Genomic DNA, 22571 nt, shown 5'->3' on the forward strand with positions numbered 1-22571 from the left:
CCGGCAATTAGGCGGACGGCTAAAAAGCGCACGCTGACGTGACCTGAGCAAATTTTGGTGCGCCTCGCACGATTGACGACCGGTCCGTCCGTCCGGCCGGAAATGGGCAATGGTGTTGGGCGCGAGCGAAGTGTGTGTGTGTGTGGTTCAGAGAGGCTCCACGCTTCATCCCACGCCAGGGCTGCTGCTTAACCGTCGCCTCACCTTGGCATTGGGTTTTTTGTGCGCGGATCGCGCGAATGCCGCCCGGAATTCATTCATAAAAGATTCTAAATAAGTCCATCCATAAGTCCTCGCAAGCTCGCGTGCCGCCCACGCGCGTAGAACCACACGATCACACCGAACGTGGTTTGGTGTCGTTCGATCGGGGGTTTTTTTTCCGCACCTCCTCGAACGCGAACAGCTGGTTTGCAATTCTGCCCTCGAATGGGGCTAGGGAATTAAGAAAAAAACAAACATCATCCCCCATAAATCGGGGCACCATTTAGTGCGGACCTATCGGAAGTCGGAAACGAACAGGTCACGTAGCGAGCACGCGAGTGGGATGTTCCACTGGTTTGACATACGCCTCCGTCCGTGCCATTACGTGGCAACGGTGCGTTGATTGAATCGTGCAAAAAGAAAACCTACACACACACAGCCTCGACAAACCGGAAACTCCACTGGATGGTGAACTTATTGGCCTCTCAGTGATGGGGGGGGTTTGCTTCGCGTTGTCGGTGGCTTTTTAAGGCGCCACCATCATTAACACCCATCGCCCGGTCGTGGGTTGGGAGCATCACATTTGAATATTAACAGCAATAGCACCAGCAGAAGTTTAGGTATTCCGTCGACTTGACGGGGTCGACACGCGGGTGTGGTTTAAGATTTAGCTTAAGCTAATCCGTCCATCCGCCGGAGGTACCTTTATTGTACGATAGTCTCTTTTTTTGTTGTTGTTGTTTAGCTAGACTTAGCTTATCAGCAAAAAAAAAAGAGTGCGCTGATAAGACACGGCGTTGTGCGTATTGACTTGAGCATGGGCTTCTGCTTGCTGGCGTGGAGTCTAGCGTTTCATTCAGCCACTCTAGCGCATCGAGTGCTTTTACTACTTCTCAGAATAGCCATTACCACAGGTGCTCGACCAAATCGTGCCCAATCCCGCTATCGCAATATTATCAGCTATCGTTTTGAGCAAAACCCTTAACGACCTCAAAAAAAAAAAAAAACAAAGTGCCAGGCACCAGTGCCGTTTATTGACGGCGATAAAGAACCAATCGATGAGACACCGTGCGTGCGGATGCGCGATTACATCATGCGCTAAAAGTGCATGCGCATACAAACTTGCAGCGGACGGAAGCGTGCACTATTTGCAGCCTATCTGCTCTTATCGGCGTGGGCGTGTGCGCGCAAACTCAAAAGCTCCCGCTAAACAACCCCTCAAACAGTGGACATAAATCATCCCACCCTATCGGCGGATGGCCTCGAGCATCCTCGGAAAGGGCCAGTTTGAAACCAGCCGCCGATCGCAGCGAGGGCGTATCGGAAACTGCGCCATTTTGTGCCATCGAGGCCGATCGTGCCCCGGGTGGCCTAGTGAGTAAGTGAGTGAGTGAGGGAGAGAGAGAGAGAGAGAGAGATCAGGGCATGCCAGACCACCAGATCGCCTTACGTGGCGGCCACTCTTGCCCGAAAATGGAATTAGGATATTAATTCGATCGCGAACGCCACCCCCGTCGTCACCACCAATAGGGCGCCCACCACCCACCGGAATGCCACCTTTTCGGTTTTGGCTTTCGGTTTGCCATTCTTTCGCTCGCTGGTTGCGCCGGTTGGCCCGTTTCGTGAGCGACGACCCTCTCCCCACACGCGGAAAAGCGAAGGGAGCGACTCGAGCAAAAAACAAAAACAACCGCGGCACCGTGGCTTTTATTTATGGGCATCTGTGTGGAAGCGCACGAGCGGGTGGGAGGATGGGGGACCGGAGGGAGAGCAAACAAATAGAATAAAGATGATTTCGGTTAGCGCGACGTCGACTTTGGGCAGCATGAGGAGGCAACCGCAGCTCACGTGATCGAGCCGCCGGTGAGGAGATTCCGCGGAGACGGCGAGCATTATATCACCCCTTTGACGGTTCGACACCGCCCGGTTGCGATGGGTGGGTGGGTGGAAGGAGTGGTGGGGTGGGGAAGGGTGGCACCACGTCAAGGGAAACCGTGGAGGGTGGACCGCGAAACGTAACGAAACGCTTGATCCGTCGGCCACCAACGGCCACGGGGGTGCGATCGAGCGCGCGCACACGACACGAGAGATCTCCCTTAACACGTACGTGCGTGTGTGTGTGAAGCGCGGAGTTCACAGCACCATCTGTCATCAAATGTCCCTCCCGTGGGCCATCGGGACCCTCTAGATTCCGGTGGTTTGCGCCCATCGTTGGCCCGTGCCGTAAACCATCCTTTGGAACTGCCGCTGGGGTGAGATTTGCATGCCAAAGGGGTGGAAAATGGTTCGCCCTTGACGCTCGCCCTGGTACACGCTGCACTCGCGATCGCGATCGGTGGGCTAACCTCGAACGGACAGCCCGGTTTTGGTTTGATTGCGCACGGCTTTAACCTGCTGGTGGTGCTTGGTGGAAAAAAAAGGCGATAAAAGAAGCGACTAATTTCGACTCCCAGCGAGACGCGGAGGACATTCAGGTTCAGAAGGTCTCCAGGAAGTCGTTCCGAATTGATCGCCAATTCGGGGCGCGATCACTTACCGTGTGGTAGGGAGGCCGTTATTGGCACCATTTAAAAAAAAACACCCCGTGAGTGCGAGATTAAGATGCGATCGATTCGAAAGCGTCAGAAGTCAAACGTCAGGAGGCACTCGAATAAGTCTGCCATTCGAGGAGCAAAGTGCTGCTGCATTGGGGCGGTGTAGATGCTTGATTCTTGACCTGACGAGACAGCTTCAGGTGCCAATTAAATGGTAAATGCTAATAACCGGGTATCGGTGGGTCAGTTGGCTCGTTTTCAAAGGTACACCACAAACTTGCTGTGGCCCCGCTAGGGGTCGTACCGTTTAATGACTGCTGCGCTTTCGCAAAACCAAGCTTTATCGTGCAGCCAGACGGCTCTACTGGCCGCATTCGCATCGTTGCAGCAAACTCCGCGTAATCGAATCCAATGCTCGTTTACACAAAACTACCCGCCCAGCCGATGTTGGGGAAAACACCAACGCCACGTTTTTTTTTGTTGTCTGTGTGCGTTTGTCCCCGACGCCGCCGATGTTTATGTCAATTTAATTATAGAAATAAGAGACCCACATCTGCCTGGCGCCCCACATCATCATCAGAGCAGGGTAACTGCGTGCGATGTAGTACACTTCCTGACCTTCGCCGTCGCTCGGAGTCCTCTTACTCCAACGGTCCCGTCGGACAACGCACTTGCTCCTGGCTGGTGTCATTGAACATCCTTGGGCTTGGGAAGGGCACTCGATCTGCTGGCAGGCAGGCCGTTGTGGTGCACCTTGATTAGATTATAGCGTGATGGTGGACGGTGGGGACGACTCGTTCCGTATCTCATCGGCTCCGGTTCACCTCCAGGCACGTTGCCAAATTGGGTAAAAACCTCTTGCGGCGGGAATATGAGGCTGGCGCTGGCGGTGGCCCTCGATCGGCATCGTGTAAGGGAACGCAGAAAAAAAAGCTGAAGCGGAAGTTTCAGCAGCAACAACGATGCGGCAAGTGCGACTCGCTGCCGTGCGGTGCGCGAGTCCTTGGTGGGTTTTTTGTACCTTCCACCCCAAGGACATTCGCGTGGACGAGATCGGTTGCAAGATAGCGCGAATTTCTTTCGACGTTCGTGCCTGCTCGAGATTGAATGTGAACCGTGGAATGGAAAGTGAAAAATGATGATCGTTACCTGAACTCTGGTGACCAGTACGTGAGTCAACCGTAAGTGATCGGTTTGATTCTTTCTTCTACTTCTTCCTGTGAAGGATATTCACAGTTCTGAATCTGAAAGTATACAATTGAATTGAAGTATAACAATTTCCTTTACGCGATCGAAATCGCTATGTAAACCAAAATAATAGCCAAATAGTCAAGCCAAATATAAACCAAAGCTTCATGCTTCATTGGTATATGTTCCTTAAACGATCAACCCCTTTTTGCAAACGTGGGTGTAGTAAACTATTAAACGATAGCTTAAGTACTCGACCCGATGGATGCTGTCCCACTTTCCCAGGGGATCATATTTATTAATCAAATTTTCACGAACAATACCCGGGCCCAAGGAGCGTCCTAGTTACGCCATATAAATCCTCCCGATGGCCATACCCATTGTTCCCGCTATAGCCAAGGGGGGCGTGTGGGCAAATTGCATAGATTCGGGTGGTTGGGCGTTCATGTTCCGACAACCTCCGATCGTAAACCAACCCACCCCCCAAAACTGTGTACAGCAACCCCCACGCGCCTGAACGGTGAGTCGCCTCTTTTCTCGTGCGCACGAACGGCTATTTAAAACACGCACTGTGCAAGCTACCGGGCATGACGGACGCCGTAATGTAGCTCCGTAACCCTGTCCATATCTACCTGTGGTTTGACCTATCCTGACGTGACGCGGTCCCGCAGCCAATGACCGAAAGGCGAATGCTGCCAAAACTGGGCGGCAAATGGGTTGGGAAAAAATGGGGGAAAAAAATGTGTACAAAAACAACACAGCAAAACGGATGCGTCCTCTGTGCCTGACGTCCAAGCGGACCCTGATTGCCACACGGGTGTTCCTCCCAGGGCTCCCAGAAAAGCGTTGGGGGGGGTGTCCTATTTTTAACCCAATTCACTCTTTCCTGCCGCAATGTAAACAAAAACCTCTGCGCCGCGCGCACGAAGGTTGATCTGCCCGTCACAGATGCGTGTGTAGTTTTTCTGCTGCTTGCTTGGCCTTTTTCCACTCAATTCACTCCACCTTCACGTAGATCATCCGGTGGGCGATCGCGCGCCATACCAGCCAACCTTTGGCTTCTCGGAAGTGGTTTCGATCGTGGCCGGCTGATCGAACACCGCGGACACACACACACACACACACACACACACACACACATCTCCCCAGCCGCGGTGGGGATGTCGCGGATTTTCCGTCCATCGCGGAAGGTTTCACCACTTCAAAACCGTTTGCGTGGGTTTTGCGTGGCGTAGGTTTTATGTTGCGCGCACCCTCGCCTATCCACGCGGGAATAAATTTATTCTCGTTCTCGGAGGTTAGATCTCGCCAAGGTTTGTTTTTTTCTGTGTTGCCTGCAGCACGGTTCGGTTCCGTTCCGAATCCGGTTCTCAAAACGTATCAACGAAACCGCCAGTTCGGGTATGCCATTCCAACAGTGTTGGCACTATTTGCACGCCGGTGCAATGCACAACACGCCACCATCCACGGATGATTAATCCGATCGCAATTACACACATTGCCGCCGGATCGTCGCTCGGTTGCATTTATTTGCTTTTATCCGCTAAAATTAGCACACACACAATCCCGCTACACCGGTGAAAGAGGCGGCGGCATGAATGAATCACGTCCACGGCAGTTAACCCCTAACCTGCCGAATGTGCCCCAGTTGGCCCCGCCCAAAACGGTTTCGGTTAGTTTTGTTTTTTGCAGAAGCACACCCTCAAGGCAAGGGTAATGGATTCCCGCACGGTTCCGTCAACGAATCGAACCACCTTCGTGACCTTCGGTTTCGATGATGGACCTGGAAATTCCACGTGTGGTGCGATCATGAGAACAAACTCGCGATCGCGGCCTCCCAGCGGGCGGAAAGAAGGTGAACGAGTTTCCACATTCCTGCCGCCCTATGGTTCACTTTTCTTCAAACGCAATCTTGGCCATGCTTCGTGGTATGGATCGTGGTCACTAGAGCTGTCGTGTTGAGCTTTCTTGCCGTTGTCGATCAATCTGGCAGGCCGCAGAGAACTCGTTGGTTATCGGTGTAACGTTGTGAGCTCGCTCAACCTGTTGCGTAGTGAAGGGATGGGTGCGTTTGGAAAAGGGAAGGGAAGTTTGCCGCCCCGAGTCGCCTTGTCCTTCCCCCACCCTCGATTGCACCCCGGCATAACCGATAGTGTGCCGTGTTTGGTCTGGAAGGTTGGCTCGGTGCTGCGAGTTAAATTGCCGCGGCCGCGATTGACATCAATAGCCGTTTACGGGTGGTTCGAGATTTGTTCCGTTTTTTTTTTCGGCCCTTCGACCAGTCGTTCCGGGTGGCGTAAGGAGAGCGAACCGGAGGAGGGGTTTGGAAGGTGCGGTGCGTTCCAATTGTGGGAGCCGAGTGTTTTTTTTCCGAAAGCGAAGCCCCGGCGGCGGTACTGCAACTTTCTCATCGCCAAAGATGACGCACCGCATAGCCGGGTTGGCCGGAATTGAGATGATTTCGAACGCGAAGTCGTGGCTCCAGCCGTTTGCTATCGCAGCGAAGGGTCACAGGAGGAATCGAACAAAACGACAGGCTTTTGTAAAAGTGTCTGACATCTTGTTTGCGAACGCCAAACCACGTCGGCACGGCAGCAAATGGATAGTAAATTTTGAATGAGAACACTCGCCTTTGTACGCAAACTGCCCGCCGGAGAAATGCAGAATCAAATGGAGCCCGAGCCCGTTGCCAAACCGAGAAAACATGATTTATGGTGTTTTTTTCCTGGATAGTATACTCGATGTACTTGAACCAAAGAGAGAGAGAGAGAGAGAGAGTCGCAAGAGAAAGAACTCGGTCATTGGGCAGTGCTAGATGAAAAACGATTTTTTTTTCTCCATTTTTTGTGCTGGATTATCTTGTTGATAGAGATCCAAATCTATGGACAAATATTCTTCATGGCTACAGCTTTCACTACACTGTTATAAATACAATGCATTATTCGTGGAAAAAAATTAAGTTTTTGTGACAAAACAGGAGGTTCCCTAAGCAAAAGTTTCTCACTAAACTACATAAAAACATGCAATTTTCCCCTGCTGAATTTAATTTGATGTCTTCTTTTATCACCTTCAGCATGTCCGGTCAGTCATGGCTTCAGTTGCAGCAGCAAAAACTACGCGCCCGACGGGAGCAACAGCGACGGGAACATTCGAGTAGTTTGAGGTAATTTAAAGAGCGCCCGAAATTTCCCAAAACCAGCCGTCTTTACTTCCACAAAATGCTTGCACCGTTGCTAATTTTGTCGACTGTCAATTCACTCCAGCTACAACTATGGCAGCCCGGCATTCCCAACCGGCGAGAACAACGTCTACAGCACAACGCATCGTCGCAGCCAAACGCTGTCCCCGGTACGGAATGAACGCAACTATCACACCCTAACCACAACCAGGACACACTCGACCGAGCGGCCATTTGTGGCCGTCCAACGGGCGCACGAAAACGCCAAGCTTCAGACGATCGGGGTGAGTAATGGGGCGCCATCTCGGGCACCAAAGTGTTTTTTCTACCCCCCTGGGTGGGCTCAAAATTTCCAAATTCAATGCACAAAAACTCTCGGTACTGCACAAACGCAGTCTTGTAGTGGAATGCGACGCAGATGCACTTGTGTGGCGTGAAATCGCACGATCCTCCAACAATGAGGTCCTTCTTTGACACGCGAAAGCTTGCCCTTGCGGATGATAGATTTTCGGATTGCTTTTGTTCACGTAACGTTCGTTCATCTTTCGAGGTTTCCCCTCCAAAGCCCCATCACATGTTTGCGGACTGTTTTGTAACGAAATCTAAACCAACCAAACTCACACCACGACTCTCTCAGAATGCACCGCTCACCATTTTGAATGCCTCACCGCACGGTCACATTGCACAAGCCCAAGCACCTTCACCATCGTCCTCGTCGACCCGTACGGCGGTGTCATCTCCATCGCCGGCTCCACCGGTCTCAAGCTCCCAGCAGCAGGTAACGAACGGTAGCTCCAGTGCCACCAGCAGTCCAGTCAACGGTCATCAACACTCGACGCTACAGCATCGGCACATGAACGGTCACTTCCAGCAGCAGCAGCAACAGCAGCAGCAGCATAATAGCAGCCTGAACGGCAGCAGTGGACTGTTGTCCCTTGCCGACCAGGACCATTCGACTCCGAAGCACGGACAGGTCCGATTGGTAGGTTCCATTACGTGTGTACGCAAAACACTCCTCGCAGCGCGAGTGCCACGTGCCACAAAACCTCTACGTAGCTACGTAAAACTTACCTAACAACCGGGATGTGCTCCTTTCACCTTCGCCGTCGTCCTGCTGTGTCCGGTGTGTGGTGTATGGTTCTGTCGATTGTAGTCTCTTCCTGTGGATGTATTCCGGTGCTGTCGCTCCTACTGTCTTTCCTCAATTTTCTTCGAATTTTCGCAAAACAAATTAGTACCTGCAGAAGTTTGGCTCGAAAAAAAAATACATTTTCTCTTTCTGTATTCGGCAACCTATTCTAATATCCTTTCATTGCATTATGACTTTTTATTTAACATCTACAAACACACACACACACGCCGTGGGCGTCACAAACTAACGTAACGAATGATAGAAAATGCATTAAAACTGCCTCTGTGTTTTAAAACTAACAGCCTGTGTGCTTTCGATAAGCTAACAAAATGGTGTGGTGTTTGGTTTTTTGTTAGTCCTTAACTTTTTTTTTCAAAATTCTCCCAAATCCTCGTTTCCATTTCATTGATTTATGTTTCGTTTCGCCACCGTTTTCGATTGTTTTTGTTTTCTTTTTCTCTTCCTCTTCTTCTACCCGTTATACTTTTAGGAGTCCGAACAGATAATATTCAGTAACATAAACAGTCTGAATAATCTCGATAACTGCGAAAAGCTCAATAACCTGCTAAACGAAATAACCACCAGCGTGGCGCCCGTTGCGTCACCAGAACAGGCCACCGGCCACCAGACGCCTGTCCCCACGGTGGGGCACGCATGCATTAGCCATAACACTACTACTGCCAGTGTAACTACCAGCTCGTCTTCTTCCTCCATGTGTACTAGCAATAATAGCGCAAGCCTCATTAATCACACGCCTCATCTAATCGATACGTACCATGATCATCATCATCATCATCACCAACACCATCCTTCCCATCATCACCAACATCATCACGATCATCACGCTGCCAACGGTCAGCGGTTGGATCAGCGTGCAAAGAACGGGCACGTGCGAACGGCCGAGGAACAGGATCCAATGGAGCTGTCGTCATCGTCTTCGTCGTCGTCGTCGGATGCAAGCGTTGATGGAAAACCGGTCACGCAAGAAGCCAACGCGCAGGGTGTGCTGTCTGGCGATCGGAGAAATGGACACGCGCACGTAAACGCTGCCAACGACAACGCCGCCTCGGTGAACTGCTCGGTCGGCAATGGGCAGCTCGCCCTCGATAAGCTGCTGGCCTCGTTGGCCCTCGAAAGCGACGTTACGGAGGAGCATCTGGCCAAGATCGAGGGCCGTACCAATGGGTGGCCACCCACGGTCGAGTACAAACCGTCCCGGGAGCTTTCGGACGTGTTGGCCAACCTGGCGGAGTACGATCTGAGCGAAAGTCAGCAGCGTGCGAACCACAGCAATGGACATCTGTACCATTACCAGCAGCAGCACCAGATCGCGTCGGTTGAAACGAACGGAAATTATCGCGTGTACGCATCCCACGGTTCGGACACGGCGAATGGCTATACACCGAGCAATGGCCATCACCATCAACAGCTGCAGCAACAGCAGCAGCAGCAACAGCACCACCTACTAGCACAACGCAGTACCAGCAGAAGTAGTAACGACGCTAGCCAGCAGCAGTCGCAAAACGTATCCCAACTGCAGCAGCAGCAGCAGCAGCAGCAACAGTCACAGCATCCACATCATCACCATCACCATCATTATCCGTTACTAATGAACAATCATGTGCGCCGAATTGCATCTGAAACCGACAGTACCATCTCATCCATTTCGCCTAGCTTGTCCGAACGCAGCAATGCGATCTCTTGGTGCGATCAGGTAACGATAAAAACACGTCCCATTTTTCACAAACACTCTCACACAAAGCGTGCCCTTTGCCGGCCGCTAGGAACATCCTTCCTTGCGGTGTCGTATCCTGACGGATTTCATTTGCTAAAATCATCCCACCGGTCGGTGTGTTAGCATGCTTTACCGTTGTTTTCCGCTAGCCCCAGAGAAAGGCTCTCTGCTGCCAATGTTGCTACTCACTGCGCTCACTAATACACCGTGTAACGTGGTTTTTCCATCCCCCCCCTTATGACGTAATCTAGCAGGCGCTGGACGAAGCGCAAATCAAAGATGGCGGTGATGTGTTCCGTTCGCGTCGAACTCGTGCTGGTTCTTATTTGTGCACATTTTTCGTTTGTTTGTCTTTCAGGCTCGAGAAGAGTCCTTCTCGTCGTACCGCTCGGAAACGGAACCGGACAACTCACCGATGGGGGGTTCACCGCGTCCCGAAACGCCGGCATTCCCGGTTACGCCACGCACACCGTACGGACTGAGCAATGGAACCTCCAGTCCAGCTCTGCCACCCAAGAGTCCGACATCACAACGGTAAGTAACGCTGGTTTAGGGGACTCAAGCCACAAAAAAAGCCCTCCTACACACGCTGGCTCCCACCACACACACACATGACAGAGGCGTTCTCACCTGACCGTGTATTTTGTTTCATAAACCATCGCCATCCGTCGGGGGATTTTTGTGGTTTTTTTTTGCCGGTTTGCCAGGAGATATAATTCCGCTTGGTCGCTACGAAGCCAGAAGTCCAGCGTCTCGACCTACGACTTGAGGTTAGCTTTTGCAGTTTTTTTTTCCCGCAAAGTAGGGGTGTTGTGGCGCCTCGGACGCGCACCCAGTGTTCGTTTTCGTTGTGGCGCACCTCCTTCGGTAGATATCAGTAGCCAGCCTCACAGTAACAACCATCCAGACCGTCCAGATAATGCTGGATTGATGGATTGATGAAACGCCGAACGACACTAACAAGCAGACACTAACCAATCATATCGATCCTGCTGTGCGAGTGTTTTGAGCTAGTAAACCCACAACCAAAACCCACAGGACAGCAGTCGTCGGCATGATTTTCAGAAAGCGAATTGCACGTGGGCTTCTAACTCAATCCGGTTCGCCATAGGGCGTTTTGAACGTACGCTAAACACCCACCAGCATCCTAACAAAACCCGACATGTAGCTTCTCATTCACCCCCCGCAATAAACTCACATTACTTTGAGCCTCCGATTCGAGATCGATCACACCCGTCACACACTGACAACTCGTCGGTTCTCGTTTCACAACGATTCGGGGTTTTTTCCATCCCCCGCAAGCAGGAAAAACGTGCTACTCCAGCAGCTTGAAAAGCTAGCGCATGCTAAGGCTGCCCTGTTTCAGTGCGTTGCACCGGTCCTTGAGAAACGGACGCAAGGATGCACCTTTTACTACCAGTGAGTAGCTGACCCCAGTGTCATGGGAAGGAAAACGCGTGCTAAACCTCGCTAATACGCTGACTACCATGTTCGAGGCATGTTCGCTAACTAAGTGGCTCAATATGACAATTCGTTGGCGTTGTTGTTGTTGTTGATTATTATTCGTCCTTTGTGTGCCGTGTGTATGTTCTCGTTGGGTACGATCGTTGATCGTTGATCGTTCCACATGTCGCATGGTAGCGTGTTTGCCACAGATCCTTTAACATCTCTCATCACCGGTCCTCTCGAACCCTATTGCAGCAAGGACCCGTTCAGTGGCAACCAGCGGACGCACGAGATCGTCAACCAAAACGAGACGCTGTCCTGCTACACGTCGCGCCGCAACTCGACGACCTCGAACGCGAACAGCGAACCGCAGGAAGTGGCCCCACAGTTTGTGAAGTTTGCGCGCGATTCGTCCAAGTACTGGTACAAACCGAACATCAGCCGGGAGGAAGCGATCGCGCTGCTACGGAACACCGCACCCGGGACGTTTATCGTGCGCGATTCGACCACGTTCCCGAACGCGTACGGGCTGGTGGTGAAGGTAACGCATCCACCACCGGGTGTGCAGTACACGGGACCCAACAGTGAGGAGCTCGTGCGGCACTTCCTCGTCGAGCCGACCATCCGCGGTGTCCGGTTGAAGGGATACGCGAACGAGCCCGTTTTCACGTCACTGTCCGCGCTGGTGTACCAGCACTCGATCACGCCGCTTGTGCTGCCGTGCCGGTTGATCATCCCCGAGATGGTAAGTATGGCTGCGAGGCCGGTGAGCCGATCACGCATCCTTTCATTGACGTACCCTTGCCTTTGCAGGACCTTCAACAATTGGAGCATCAAACACCGGCGCAGCAGCAGCTGCTTCAGCAGGGTGCAGCCTGCAATGTGCTGTACTTGTTCACCTGTGACACTGAGTCGTTGACAGGTAGGTTACTGGCTGGCTGATGGACGGAGCGTTCGAATCATACCGCGGCTTATTTTGAACCCTCCAAAAACCTTTCCCGCAGGACCACAAGCAATAAGGAAAGCCGTCAGCTCGCTACTGGCACTACGGCCACTGCCAAAACCGACGCAAGTGCACTTTAAGGCGTCGCTGCAAGGAATCACGCTGACCGACAACACGCGGCAGTTGTTCTTCAGGTGTGTGTGTGTGTGTGACGCTGTCCATAGCCAGGCATCACCATTTTAACGTTTCGTCCTTTTCCAGACGCCATTACCCATCGAACAACGTGTCGTTCTGTGCGCTTGACCCAGACGATCGCCGGTGGAGCATTCAATCGACGACGGGAGACATCCCCGCGTCCAAGTAAGTGCCCATACACAAAATGGAACGAAGGACGATGGACGATTGACGATTGACTTTTCTCGTACCCTTTGCTTTCAGGCGTGTGTTCGCGTTCGTCGCGAAGCGATCACCTTCGTCGGCGGACAACCAGTGTCACGTGTTCTGCGAGCTTGAACAAACGCAACCGGCGGCGGCCATCGTGCAGTTCGCGAACAAGGTGCTGGGTGGAACCGGACAGCAACCGGCAGTTACCAGAGCAATCTAGGAACGTTCCATCTGCACCCTGCGGGAATGTGCGGAGCACGATAGACTGCAGCAACGCGATCGCGTGGTGATCTGTCGAGTTTAACATCGCCCAACGGCACGCTGCAAAACGCCCAGCTAACGCCCAGGATGTCGGATTCTGGGATTTGCTTGCGTCCTGTGCGAAGATCATCGCCACAAGGTCGGGGAAAGCGTTGAAAGAAAGTCTGCTAGAAAACGGACGGCAAATACAGCAAATATTAAACCCGAGTGGAACAAGCAACCGTTTTAACACGCACAAACGCGCACACTTGCATATACATATTAAACAAACAAAAAAAAAGGATACTAAAATACTTAATCGGGTCTGATCGACGCAGGTCGGCGACCCACGCCAACTACCATTTACTGTGTAATTGTGTAATTATTACGTTTATTTAGAGCCATACGTAGAAGCCCTATCGTAACCCTTAGATTCGTGCATTGCATGTGTTGCATATATGTTACAAAACAAGAAAAAAAAAGTCACCCCTCGTTTTCCTTCGTGCGCCTCAGCTATCTATCGCAATAGGTGCACACGGGGCTGGCAGGGATAGGGATTGTTGTTTTCGTTTCGTTTGCTTTATTGCGTTGTTTTGCTGTTGATCCGCGAAATCAATCCCACTATCCGAATCATACGGTACGCGTGCTGCGATCGAGTAAGATTGTGAGAAAGATCGACCGTTCGGTGCCACGTGATCACAGACACGTGCTGCAACCACGTGGGTTCCCTTTGGCAACGATCCCGAAAGCAGCAGAACAACGATCAGTTAGGGTTTCCTTTTAGTTTTCGCTTGTTCGTAACTTCTGCCTCAAACTAACGAAAAAACAAAACACACTAAAACGCGCACGCGACTAACAACGAACGTGATTTCGGTCCAACTTTTGCCTCCAGGCGAATCGGTTGCGCAGCATCAGATCAGGCATGCCACCGCTTCATTAAACAGTGGTTTTATGCTAATTTTGCACTCGCCTTGATGTACCTTGTGCGATATTCTGCGTTCACAAAATATTAACACCCAATGCTTCGGGATGGCAACCCACGCCACGATCTTCTTCGCCACATCTCTAACCACAAATCTCTAACATACACACGAGTGCCTAACGTGTGGTTCCCGAACACGCGGGAACGCACGATCGTATCCTTGTTTTTTTTTCTTTTCGAGCGCCTCGAACGAGCGCCTACATACGCGGGTAATGTATGTATTATCGCATGATATTATGTTTTTTTTTCGCTTTGCGTGCCGTGGCTGGCAAAGGTAGAAAAAAGAAGGACGATTTCACAAAACGAACGACTAAGTGCCGCCCGGAAGGCGCTTAATGGTTAACATGGGCATTGAATCGAACAGGTACCGCTCACGCACGTGACGCACGCAGCAAACGAATCCTTGCTGCGCGTGCGAGCGTGTTGGCAGGTGCAGGAAACTTCGGGGAAAACCATGGGGCAGTTACTACACCGGGCCGAAGGCCTCACGCAAACAATCACCGCAAAACAGTAGCGAAACATTAGGAGCTAACATGAATAGTGTGCCTCAACGATGCTGCATGCAAAAAGGATACGATAACCCAGTGAGATTAGCAGCAGCAGCGGAGTTATGATACAACAAAACTAAAACCCCCAACCTATATCGAACGTCGAAGCAATAACGAAAGTAATAATCATACGCAGCAAAACTACAACCACAACCTCCACTCACGGTAAATTAGAGAGAGAACACGCAGATTATGTGCAAATTTTTGTAGTAGAACGAAACAGAAACAGAACACATAAAATGCAAAGGATACACGAGAGGTTTCTTAGCACAAAATATCGGTAGTATACTATTACGAATTTGAAGCAAACAAAACATTGAGTAAAAAATTACTAGTCGCTGATGGAAACAGAGTGAGATAGGTAAAAAAGGAAACAAGTAAGCAGGAATAAATTTACAAACAAAAAAACCCCTTGCAACCAAAAGTAGTGCAGTTGCAGCAATGCACAAGAGCTTCTTCTGTTTTTCGTTCCAGCTAGGAGTACGGTTATCCTTTGCAATATATCTTCCCCTCAGAGGAGGAGTTTTGTTTCTCTATTCCATATGGTAGCTCAGTTGCGCTAACGATGATTGATGTCTTTTAAATTATTGCTAATATAATAATAACTTATTCTGACTCGAAATGGACGTTGTCGATTTTTGAGAGCTCTTAATTATTGACGACGGTCTGTTCTGCAAATCGTTTTTTTTTCACTCGGCAAGCGTTTCGGAAAACGCCCGCTGCGTTTTCCATTCAAATACGTCACAATATTATATTAACACGTTCAAAACAGGCATACGATTCGACGAAATAATACGAAAATAAAAATAAAACAACATTGTATATAGTTACAACGAACTTCGTGAAATAATACACAACACTACAACAAACCACAAACGGCCTCAAATGTTTTTATTTCATATACTATACATAAGATTATCCGAAACTGTACATAGAATTTTCCGAAATAAAATGTTGCAATGTTTTATTATATTGGAACATGTTGTGGTTAGTATAAAAATCCGAAAATAGATGCAATAACCATTCGAAAATGTTCATATCCTTTCGTAGCAACAATTAGACACAATAAAAACATTTTTGAATGTTTTATTTTTTATGGAACTATTTCGCCTTGTTGCGGTAATTATTTTGCTCCGAAACTATGTGTAATATTATCCGAAATCGTTATATTGCACCTTTCCGAAGCATACACCATAATTAATTAGCGAAAACGGTAAGCAATTGTCGATTTCCAGAACGAAACCCCGGTTGCGCGAACGATCCAGGAAGAAAAAAACAGACGGAATTGCGTTTCGACGCTGCGAGGAAGATTTTTCGAAATCCGATTTTGCTCACCAAAAACGGGGCTGTGTACGAGCAATGAACAGGAGAACATGCATCAAGGAGGTTGCTTCGAACCTGGTACTTCTGCGCATTCAGTGATCTCGCTTCCACGCGTTGGCCAACCAGCTTGCTGTCTCCCTTTAGCGATATCAACACATAGCTTTGCTCTTTCTCGCGCGTTACTGCCCGCATGCTATCTCTTTTGCCGTCGATCGCCTTGAACCAAGCACACTATGAGATTGTTACGGAAATAAACTGTGCGATAATAATCACACTTAAATTATTCAACTGCATGTATTAAATACATTTCTTGTACAGGAAAGTGCAAAAACATGTATGCGATAAATTATTGTAGCATTCATTTATATTTCCAATAGAATTGCGAGCGTGTTTTGAGCAAAATAAAGTGAAATTACAGCGATGAGCAAAAATGGCCGACCGGTATCTTGCATCGTGCCATAGTGCGAATTTGACCAATCACGTCGCTCGCAAATAAAAAAAGCAGTAGCTTACGTGCCTTTGCTGCGAGAGGTGGGTGTGCGTCGAAATATCGCAAAAACACGCCACAAAGCCACCAGGAAACGAGGATTTTGAGACCGCAGCGGGTACAGATAGTAACAGGAGCGCATGATTAATCTTACCAGGGATGAGGCTGTCCCGCTCTCTCCGACGCGTTGAGTTTAGCTCGTCGTTAGACGGTCGCATTTTTGCATTGATAGCCAAATATCATAGGCAGTTGCAAATGTGCCTTCACCGTGAGAGGTGGGTGCGCGCTGAAATTCCACGGCAATATACCGCAAAAATCCGCCTCCAAACGCGAAGGTTTCGAGACTGTAGCAGGCAAAGATAGTAACAGGAGAGCATGCAAGAAGCTGCACGTGACCGATCTTGTCGGCGATGGGGCTGTTCTGATCTGTCTGTCTCTCTTGCTCGTTAAGCAGTTCCATTTTTTCGCTTCTTTTCACCAACACAACCTGTGGAATACGACGGAATTCAGTCGAATGTTCTCGCCATTTCACCTGCAGCCCAATGAATGAGGTATAAAGAAATGAAATAAAACAGCATCGGCCCGAACTAAGCCCGGTCAGTCAGCAAGTAGTTGCATGTAAATAACATTTTATATTTCATTTGATTCATCACGTGTCGAATGTTTTCAACTCAGCCGTCAATACCGTACTTGAGTAAACTATTTTTACAGTTTCGTTTCTCGGTTTAGAATGGTAGCAACGCTACTGCTGCAATAATACCCCTAATTCTGATGCAGTTCTGGCTGTAGTAGATAGTCCTACTCCGTTCGCCTGTAAAGCACCTACTGTCTGTCCATATCGGGTGATTGTGAAATGTTGTAAAAATGTACAAAATTAAAATGTCTCGCAACAGAATCGATGAACAGCGAATACAGTGGCTGACCAACACCGAAGGATCGTCAGTAAAATTAAAGCTAATTCGGCACAAGTTCATCGACACGGTTAACGTGGCCGGAGGTGTAGTGGAGTCATAAAAATTACTATCATTTGATTCACTCTAATTGTACATTCAGACAAAAAAAATATCTAGCCTATCGGTCGAGCTTACACGTGGGGTATTTTACCGGTACACAACACGGAACCGCCATCCAAAATGTATTGGGTTATGTTTGATTCCCTCGATTCTGGACACCGAAGCCACAATAATGAATGTAGTGTAGTGCTACCTCGCGATCATCGTAATTTGTCCCGCCCATCTATTATGTCAATACACAATTGCTTTCGTTTCTTGGGCTTGATGAACAAAAGTAGAAATGGGCTTGTTTCTATTTAAGATAATTTGTCCCATACGCATGGCTAGACAATTTTCAACGATTTATCCTGTTGCTCTATGCTGTTCTTGCTTCAGTCACGTGGTTTCTGTGGTTCAGTCACGTGGTTCTTTTATAGTTGAACAAGTGGTGCTGTACCGGTTCGTTGCCTCGTGTGTAAGCTCGACCATCCAGTAAACATGGCAGCGGAACTCCACAAAAGTAAAAACGAATGAAATAAACCAAACATTCACTGCAAGTGTACGTGCTTGTGTGAAAAGTTTACATTTTTATCGCCTACGATCTCGATCGCGATCGCGAGACCGATCGCTTTCGTGCTTGGATGATCGGTGGCGATTGCTGCCATCGCTATGACGGCTGGAAACATATTTATCATGTTTTCCATTTCCCCGGTGGTCACTGCGTCTGTATTCGTCCCGATCGTATCCTCCACCGCCGCCTCCTTTGCTGCCATCCATGCGCAACCGATCTCGATCGCGATCCCGACCGCGAGAGTGATCGACCACAAAGGAAGATGAGTTTGTGGTACCTTTCGTACGATCCCGTTCGCGTTCTCGATCCGCGCCATTTGTGTATCGATTGTCATTGCTCCTGTGGCGGTCGTATTTCTTCTCACTAAGCATTAGATTGGGAACAGGAAATAAGAAAAAAAAACATATTAGATAAATTGTCATAACTCAATACGAAGCAACGTCTTGGTGTTCCACAAGATAAATTTACCTTTTTTTATACTTCTGCGGCGAGTCTATAGATGGTGAACGAGACGAATAATGGCGGGATGATTTCTTCTTTCCCGAGGAGGACACCTTCGAGGGAGTTCGTGAGCGATGCCTTGACTTCTTCGACGCCCTCCTGTCACCAGCCTTCTCAACTGTGTAGTGGTGGGGTGAATGAGAACGTGACCGTGATCGTGAACCTCCACTGCGCGAGCGGGATGTGCGCGTTTTGGAACGAGACCGTGAGCGGGAGGTACGCGAGCGCGATCGTGAGCCACGAGATCGCGATCGTGACTGCGAGTGCGACACCGACCGGGGTGAGCGTGATTTCGATCGGGACGATTTCGATAGGGACTTTGATCGTGATCGAGATTTTTTACCCTCGATCATCGTTACCATATCACCGGATTCGTTGTTGCCCTGGGCACCGCTGTTGATGTTCGCACTGTTTCCGCTATAGTTAACACCACCCACCATGTTGCCGCCACTGGCCGTGGAGGACACACTGTTCCCGGTGGAATTAAGCGGAAGTGGAACCGCACGCTGAATAAAGCCACCCCAGGCATTGTGGGAACCGTTGTTCCGATCGACGGTAATCACGGCGGGCGGTGGGGCGGGATTTGGCTCGGGGCGATCCTTTTTGCGCTGCTCCTGGTACTTCTTCTTGAGCGCCTCCACGGCCTCCTCGAGCTGCTCGGCGTTCGGTTTACCGCGTTTGTACAGTGCCATAATGCGGTAGCACACGTCCAGCATGTCGTCCTCACTGACGCGGAATATCACGAACCAGGGTGGGCTGTTCGGTAGCGGAATGTTGTGTTTCCTCGCGGTCAGATAGATGCACGCACATGCAATCGTTTCTGGCTGGTAGCGCACGAATACGTCCGTCCGAAAGGAGTCGTTCATGAAGTTCCACGCCATTTGCATCATGTTTTGATGCTTTTCTAGCTCGAGGTACTTCAGGTACATCACGATTAGTTTGTGCGGGTGTTTAACGTGCACGCAGAACCCCAGCTCCTTAAGCACGCGCCGTTCAGCTTTTATTACCTGCGACTTCAGATTGATGTAGTGCTGATCCAGAATCATCGGTACCATGGGCCTTTTTCAGAGAAATAAACAGAGACAAAGCGTAAGGAGAGAAAGAAACGTAGCAAGCCAACGCGGCGGCGGCGCGTTTTTACAGGCCATTATTAGGCAAAAATTAACAAAATTCGTTTAGAATTGGCGACAACGAGGATTTCCCTCCAGTTCTATCGTTTCCGATTGCGCAATGAACAAAACAAAACAAAACAAAAAATGCACCTCATTCGCTCCGCAGCGTCTTAGGCTACAAACACAAGCGCTCTTGAGCACCAGGGTGTCAGGCTTTGAATTAAATTGTCTTTAGAGTGTGTTTTAACCAACGTTAACTATCGCTTTTCAGATTCCTGCATTCAAATGCTAATGAGCAGGTGTACGGGTCTGCAGCATATACTATTTGAAAAAGCCTGTTACTCATTCACTTACCAAGAACGAGCTGATTGGCTGGCTTATTGCTAACCTATGTAACAATTGCATTTAATACTAAATGGCATTTAATCCAAATGCTAACATTAAGATTAGTTTAACATTTGATGCTATGAAAAAGAAGTAAAGAAACATTTCGGTGTGTCATAGTAGCTTCATCGTCCACTTTCGCTTTGGCTTATTACGTCCGTGCAGCTCCTGCATCGAACCGTCTCTTACGCCAGAGAAGAGCCTTCGTTCCAAGGATTCTTCCGTCGTGCTAGTTGATGTCATCCGCTGACGAGTCATGTCGTGACACAACACGGCGCTTAAAATATCGATCGAATTCTTTGGAAGAACCTCATTCACAGTGTCACCCCGCCGACAGGCAAGCGGATCGTCGCACGAATCTGGCACAGCACGATCACGTCCCTTCAGGTAGACACAATCGCGTCCTTTCGGGTGGTGGTGATAAGAAAACATAAAGAAAAAAAAGAGAGAGAGAACATACTATGCTTCGATGGGAGAGAGAGAGAGAAAGATAAAAAGAAACAAGAACAGCAGCCACTGTGACATTACGGACACTCGTCCTTTCAAAGGGCAGCGGTTGGTTTCTGTATCTTTATATCCCAAATCCCGCGTGTGTGCCGTGAACCATCCAGCCTCAGAACAGTTGGCCGTTAAGCCGTCCCGATAGCAGCAGATTCCATAATATCGGAGCATTCGTTTCATTCTCTTCCGGAATCGATTTAGTTCTCGCCGACACGTGCGACGGCCCGCTGCATACCGGTGGGATGTGAGGCGAACGATTCTCTCGAGAACGTGCATCGATATTTCCAGTTCGCGACACCTGCCAGCGTGACCGGCCAACAGCTTCAGAGCCGATCGTGGCGGTGGACGTTCCATAGCATATGCTGGTTAAGGAATAATACCGTGAAAGCAACTTACAGATGCTCGCACATGTTTACCTTTCTACGGCACGCTATCTACCCTGCGGTGTGGCGTTTTAAGAGAAGAACGGACGGATGTCCTGTTGAATGCACATTTCCTCGAGCACTTGTCGGTGGCCGATGGTTTTTGATTGCCACAGCTAAGACATACACTCACACTTTAGACTAACCTGGACGCTGGCTCGCTTTTATCGCATTGCATTTGGGGGTGGCCGTCGCTGCGCAGCGCCGTACACATGTATCAGAGATGGTGATTTTTTGGTTTGATTTTGTTTTGTTCTGTTCAGACCTTTGCTTGAATGTTTTGTTTTTTTTGTTTGTTTGATTTTTTTTCTAAAGCTTTTTGGGCTTTGCTTTAAGAAGGGGATAGAGTTTTGAGTAAGATTGCGTCTTACCTACAAAACTATAAGTGAAATAAGTTAATAGAAGTCGCTTAAGGATATGGGCAGCAGCAGCAGACGTGTTGCTGGCGGGACTGAAACGGTGCCGGATTGTACCGATTGGCGACCAGGATACTTACTTTTGACTGCGGACCTGCTTGATATGATGTAATACGTTAATTACATCCCGTATCCGCCGCGGGGCTTCCTCGATCTTGGATGCAAGGCAGATGCAGCTCATTGCCGTCGCTTCCATGCTATGGCGCACGAAAGACTTTGAGTAAAAGAAACGCTGGAATAGAACCTGTCCAGTAGCCATTGCGACCTAAAATTTAAAAATGAATCGTTTTAATTATGTGACAATTTTTTTAAATATTTGTCTTAAATGGAAGGTTTTATTAGTTTTATTTACGATAGAAACACAATAAAGCGCGTCCTTTGACCATCAATATTGGAAATTTCAAGGGCAATTGTTTAGAGCCTCATGAATTCACAGCTTAAAGGGTTTTACCGGTGCACTGTAGTGCGAGATAAGTTTACATCTGATAAGCATTCGCCACTTCATTTGCAAACAATTTGGCTCACTTTATTTTGCACCTATGCACACATTCAACACACAGCACAAGATGGCGTCTCGGTGTTGCTTATGACACACGTTCTGCAAACCTACCTGGGGCAGTTTTAGCAAAATTCCAGCCGTCTGTATCAGCTCACAGCCAAGGATCCGTAAATCCGTTTCTGTTTCCCGGTCGAGCCCATCGTTCTGTGAAGGCGTCACATCGAGCTTCGTTTCCGGAAGCAAGCAGTTCTCAAGAGTGAGCACTATTTTCCCGTATGGACGCTGCAATGGCATGGCGGTGACGGCGGCGGGTTGCGAAGCAATTACCGTCGTCGCCGTTTTGCTGTTGCTAAGCGTTTCCGTGATCGTTTTGCTCGCACTCATGATCGTTGGCCGGCGAAAACGAAAAACGACTTCCGCAACGCACTCCTAACCACGCGCCAAACGGAAATCAACTCGGAAAACAGAAAAATGTTGCGATGAAAATTTCTCGCGTTTCACGGCACGAAAAGAAGCACAATGACAGCATCAGTTTGGAGTTTGACACTTGACACAATTTGCAGGCAGCTGGCAATTTGACAGCGCATATGCTTTGCTCGTCACCTATTCAATGCACAGCATGTCCAGTTTTTGTCATCCATTAAAATACAGTATACCCTATTAAAATTAAATTGCTTTGTTTGTTGAACGAAATTGAGATTTTCAGTCCTTACTGGTTATATTTAAGGATTACAGACTGCCAGTACCAAAATATCTACACCTTTATGTCTGATATGAAGTCATCATACATTTGCTCCATTATTGTTAACGATATGATTTGCAAATGTTTTAGAAATGCTTCTAGAACTGTTG

The 22571-nt window shown here is 49.1% G+C and overlaps 2 protein-coding genes across 2 annotated transcripts in view; one reads left to right on the top strand and one right to left on the bottom strand.

Moving 5' to 3' along the window:
• LOC128720085 (uncharacterized) overlaps nt 1–15381 on the top strand; it is a 102333-nt gene extending 86952 nt beyond the window's left edge. The window contains exons 13-23 of the mRNA XM_053813734.1: nt 6997–7086; nt 7187–7385; nt 7739–8083; nt 8724–9947; nt 10327–10502; nt 11271–11387; nt 11670–12159; nt 12228–12336; nt 12419–12551; nt 12619–12717; nt 12796–15381. Coding sequence (XP_053669709.1) covers nt 6997–7086; nt 7187–7385; nt 7739–8083; nt 8724–9947; nt 10327–10502; nt 11271–11387; nt 11670–12159; nt 12228–12336; nt 12419–12551; nt 12619–12717; nt 12796–12961 — 3148 coding nt within the window. The 3' untranslated portion in view covers nt 12962–15381. The remainder of the gene's footprint in view (nt 1–6996; nt 7087–7186; nt 7386–7738; nt 8084–8723; nt 9948–10326; nt 10503–11270; nt 11388–11669; nt 12160–12227; nt 12337–12418; nt 12552–12618; nt 12718–12795) is intronic.
• A 1557-nt stretch (nt 15382–16938) lies between these two features.
• Nucleotides 16939–22103, bottom strand: LOC128730790 (cyclin-L2-like). Its single transcript, XM_053823869.1, has 4 exons — nt 21831–22103; nt 21301–21485; nt 18353–19444; nt 16939–18247 (listed from the first exon to the last, which is right to left on the bottom strand). Exons 1-4 carry the CDS (start codon nt 22101–22103, stop codon nt 17902–17904), a joined length of 1896 nt encoding a protein of 631 aa, XP_053679844.1. The 3' UTR covers nt 16939–17901.
• Between the last annotated feature and the right edge of the window lie 468 nt (nt 22104–22571).

The sequence above is a fragment of the Anopheles nili genome, chromosome 2 (genome assembly GCF_943737925.1).
Source record: "Anopheles nili chromosome 2, idAnoNiliSN_F5_01, whole genome shotgun sequence".
NCBI classification, from domain to species: Eukaryota; Metazoa; Arthropoda; class Insecta; order Diptera; family Culicidae; genus Anopheles; species Anopheles nili.

Bases quoted from the DNA above. Each gene is read 5' to 3' on its own strand.
- LOC128730790 (XM_053823869.1), bottom strand. From the start codon at position 22,103: ATGAGTGCGAGCAAAACGATCACGGAAACGCTTAGCAACAGCAAAACG. The intron at 21,486-21,830 runs GTAGGTTTGCAG...TTTAAATTTTAG, and splicing joins TTTTGCTAAAACTGCCCCAG to GTCGCAATGGCTACTGGACA. The intron at 19,445-21,300 runs GTAAGTATCCTG...TCTCTGAAAAAG, and splicing joins AAGCAGGTCCGCAGTCAAAA to GCCCATGGTACCGATGATTC.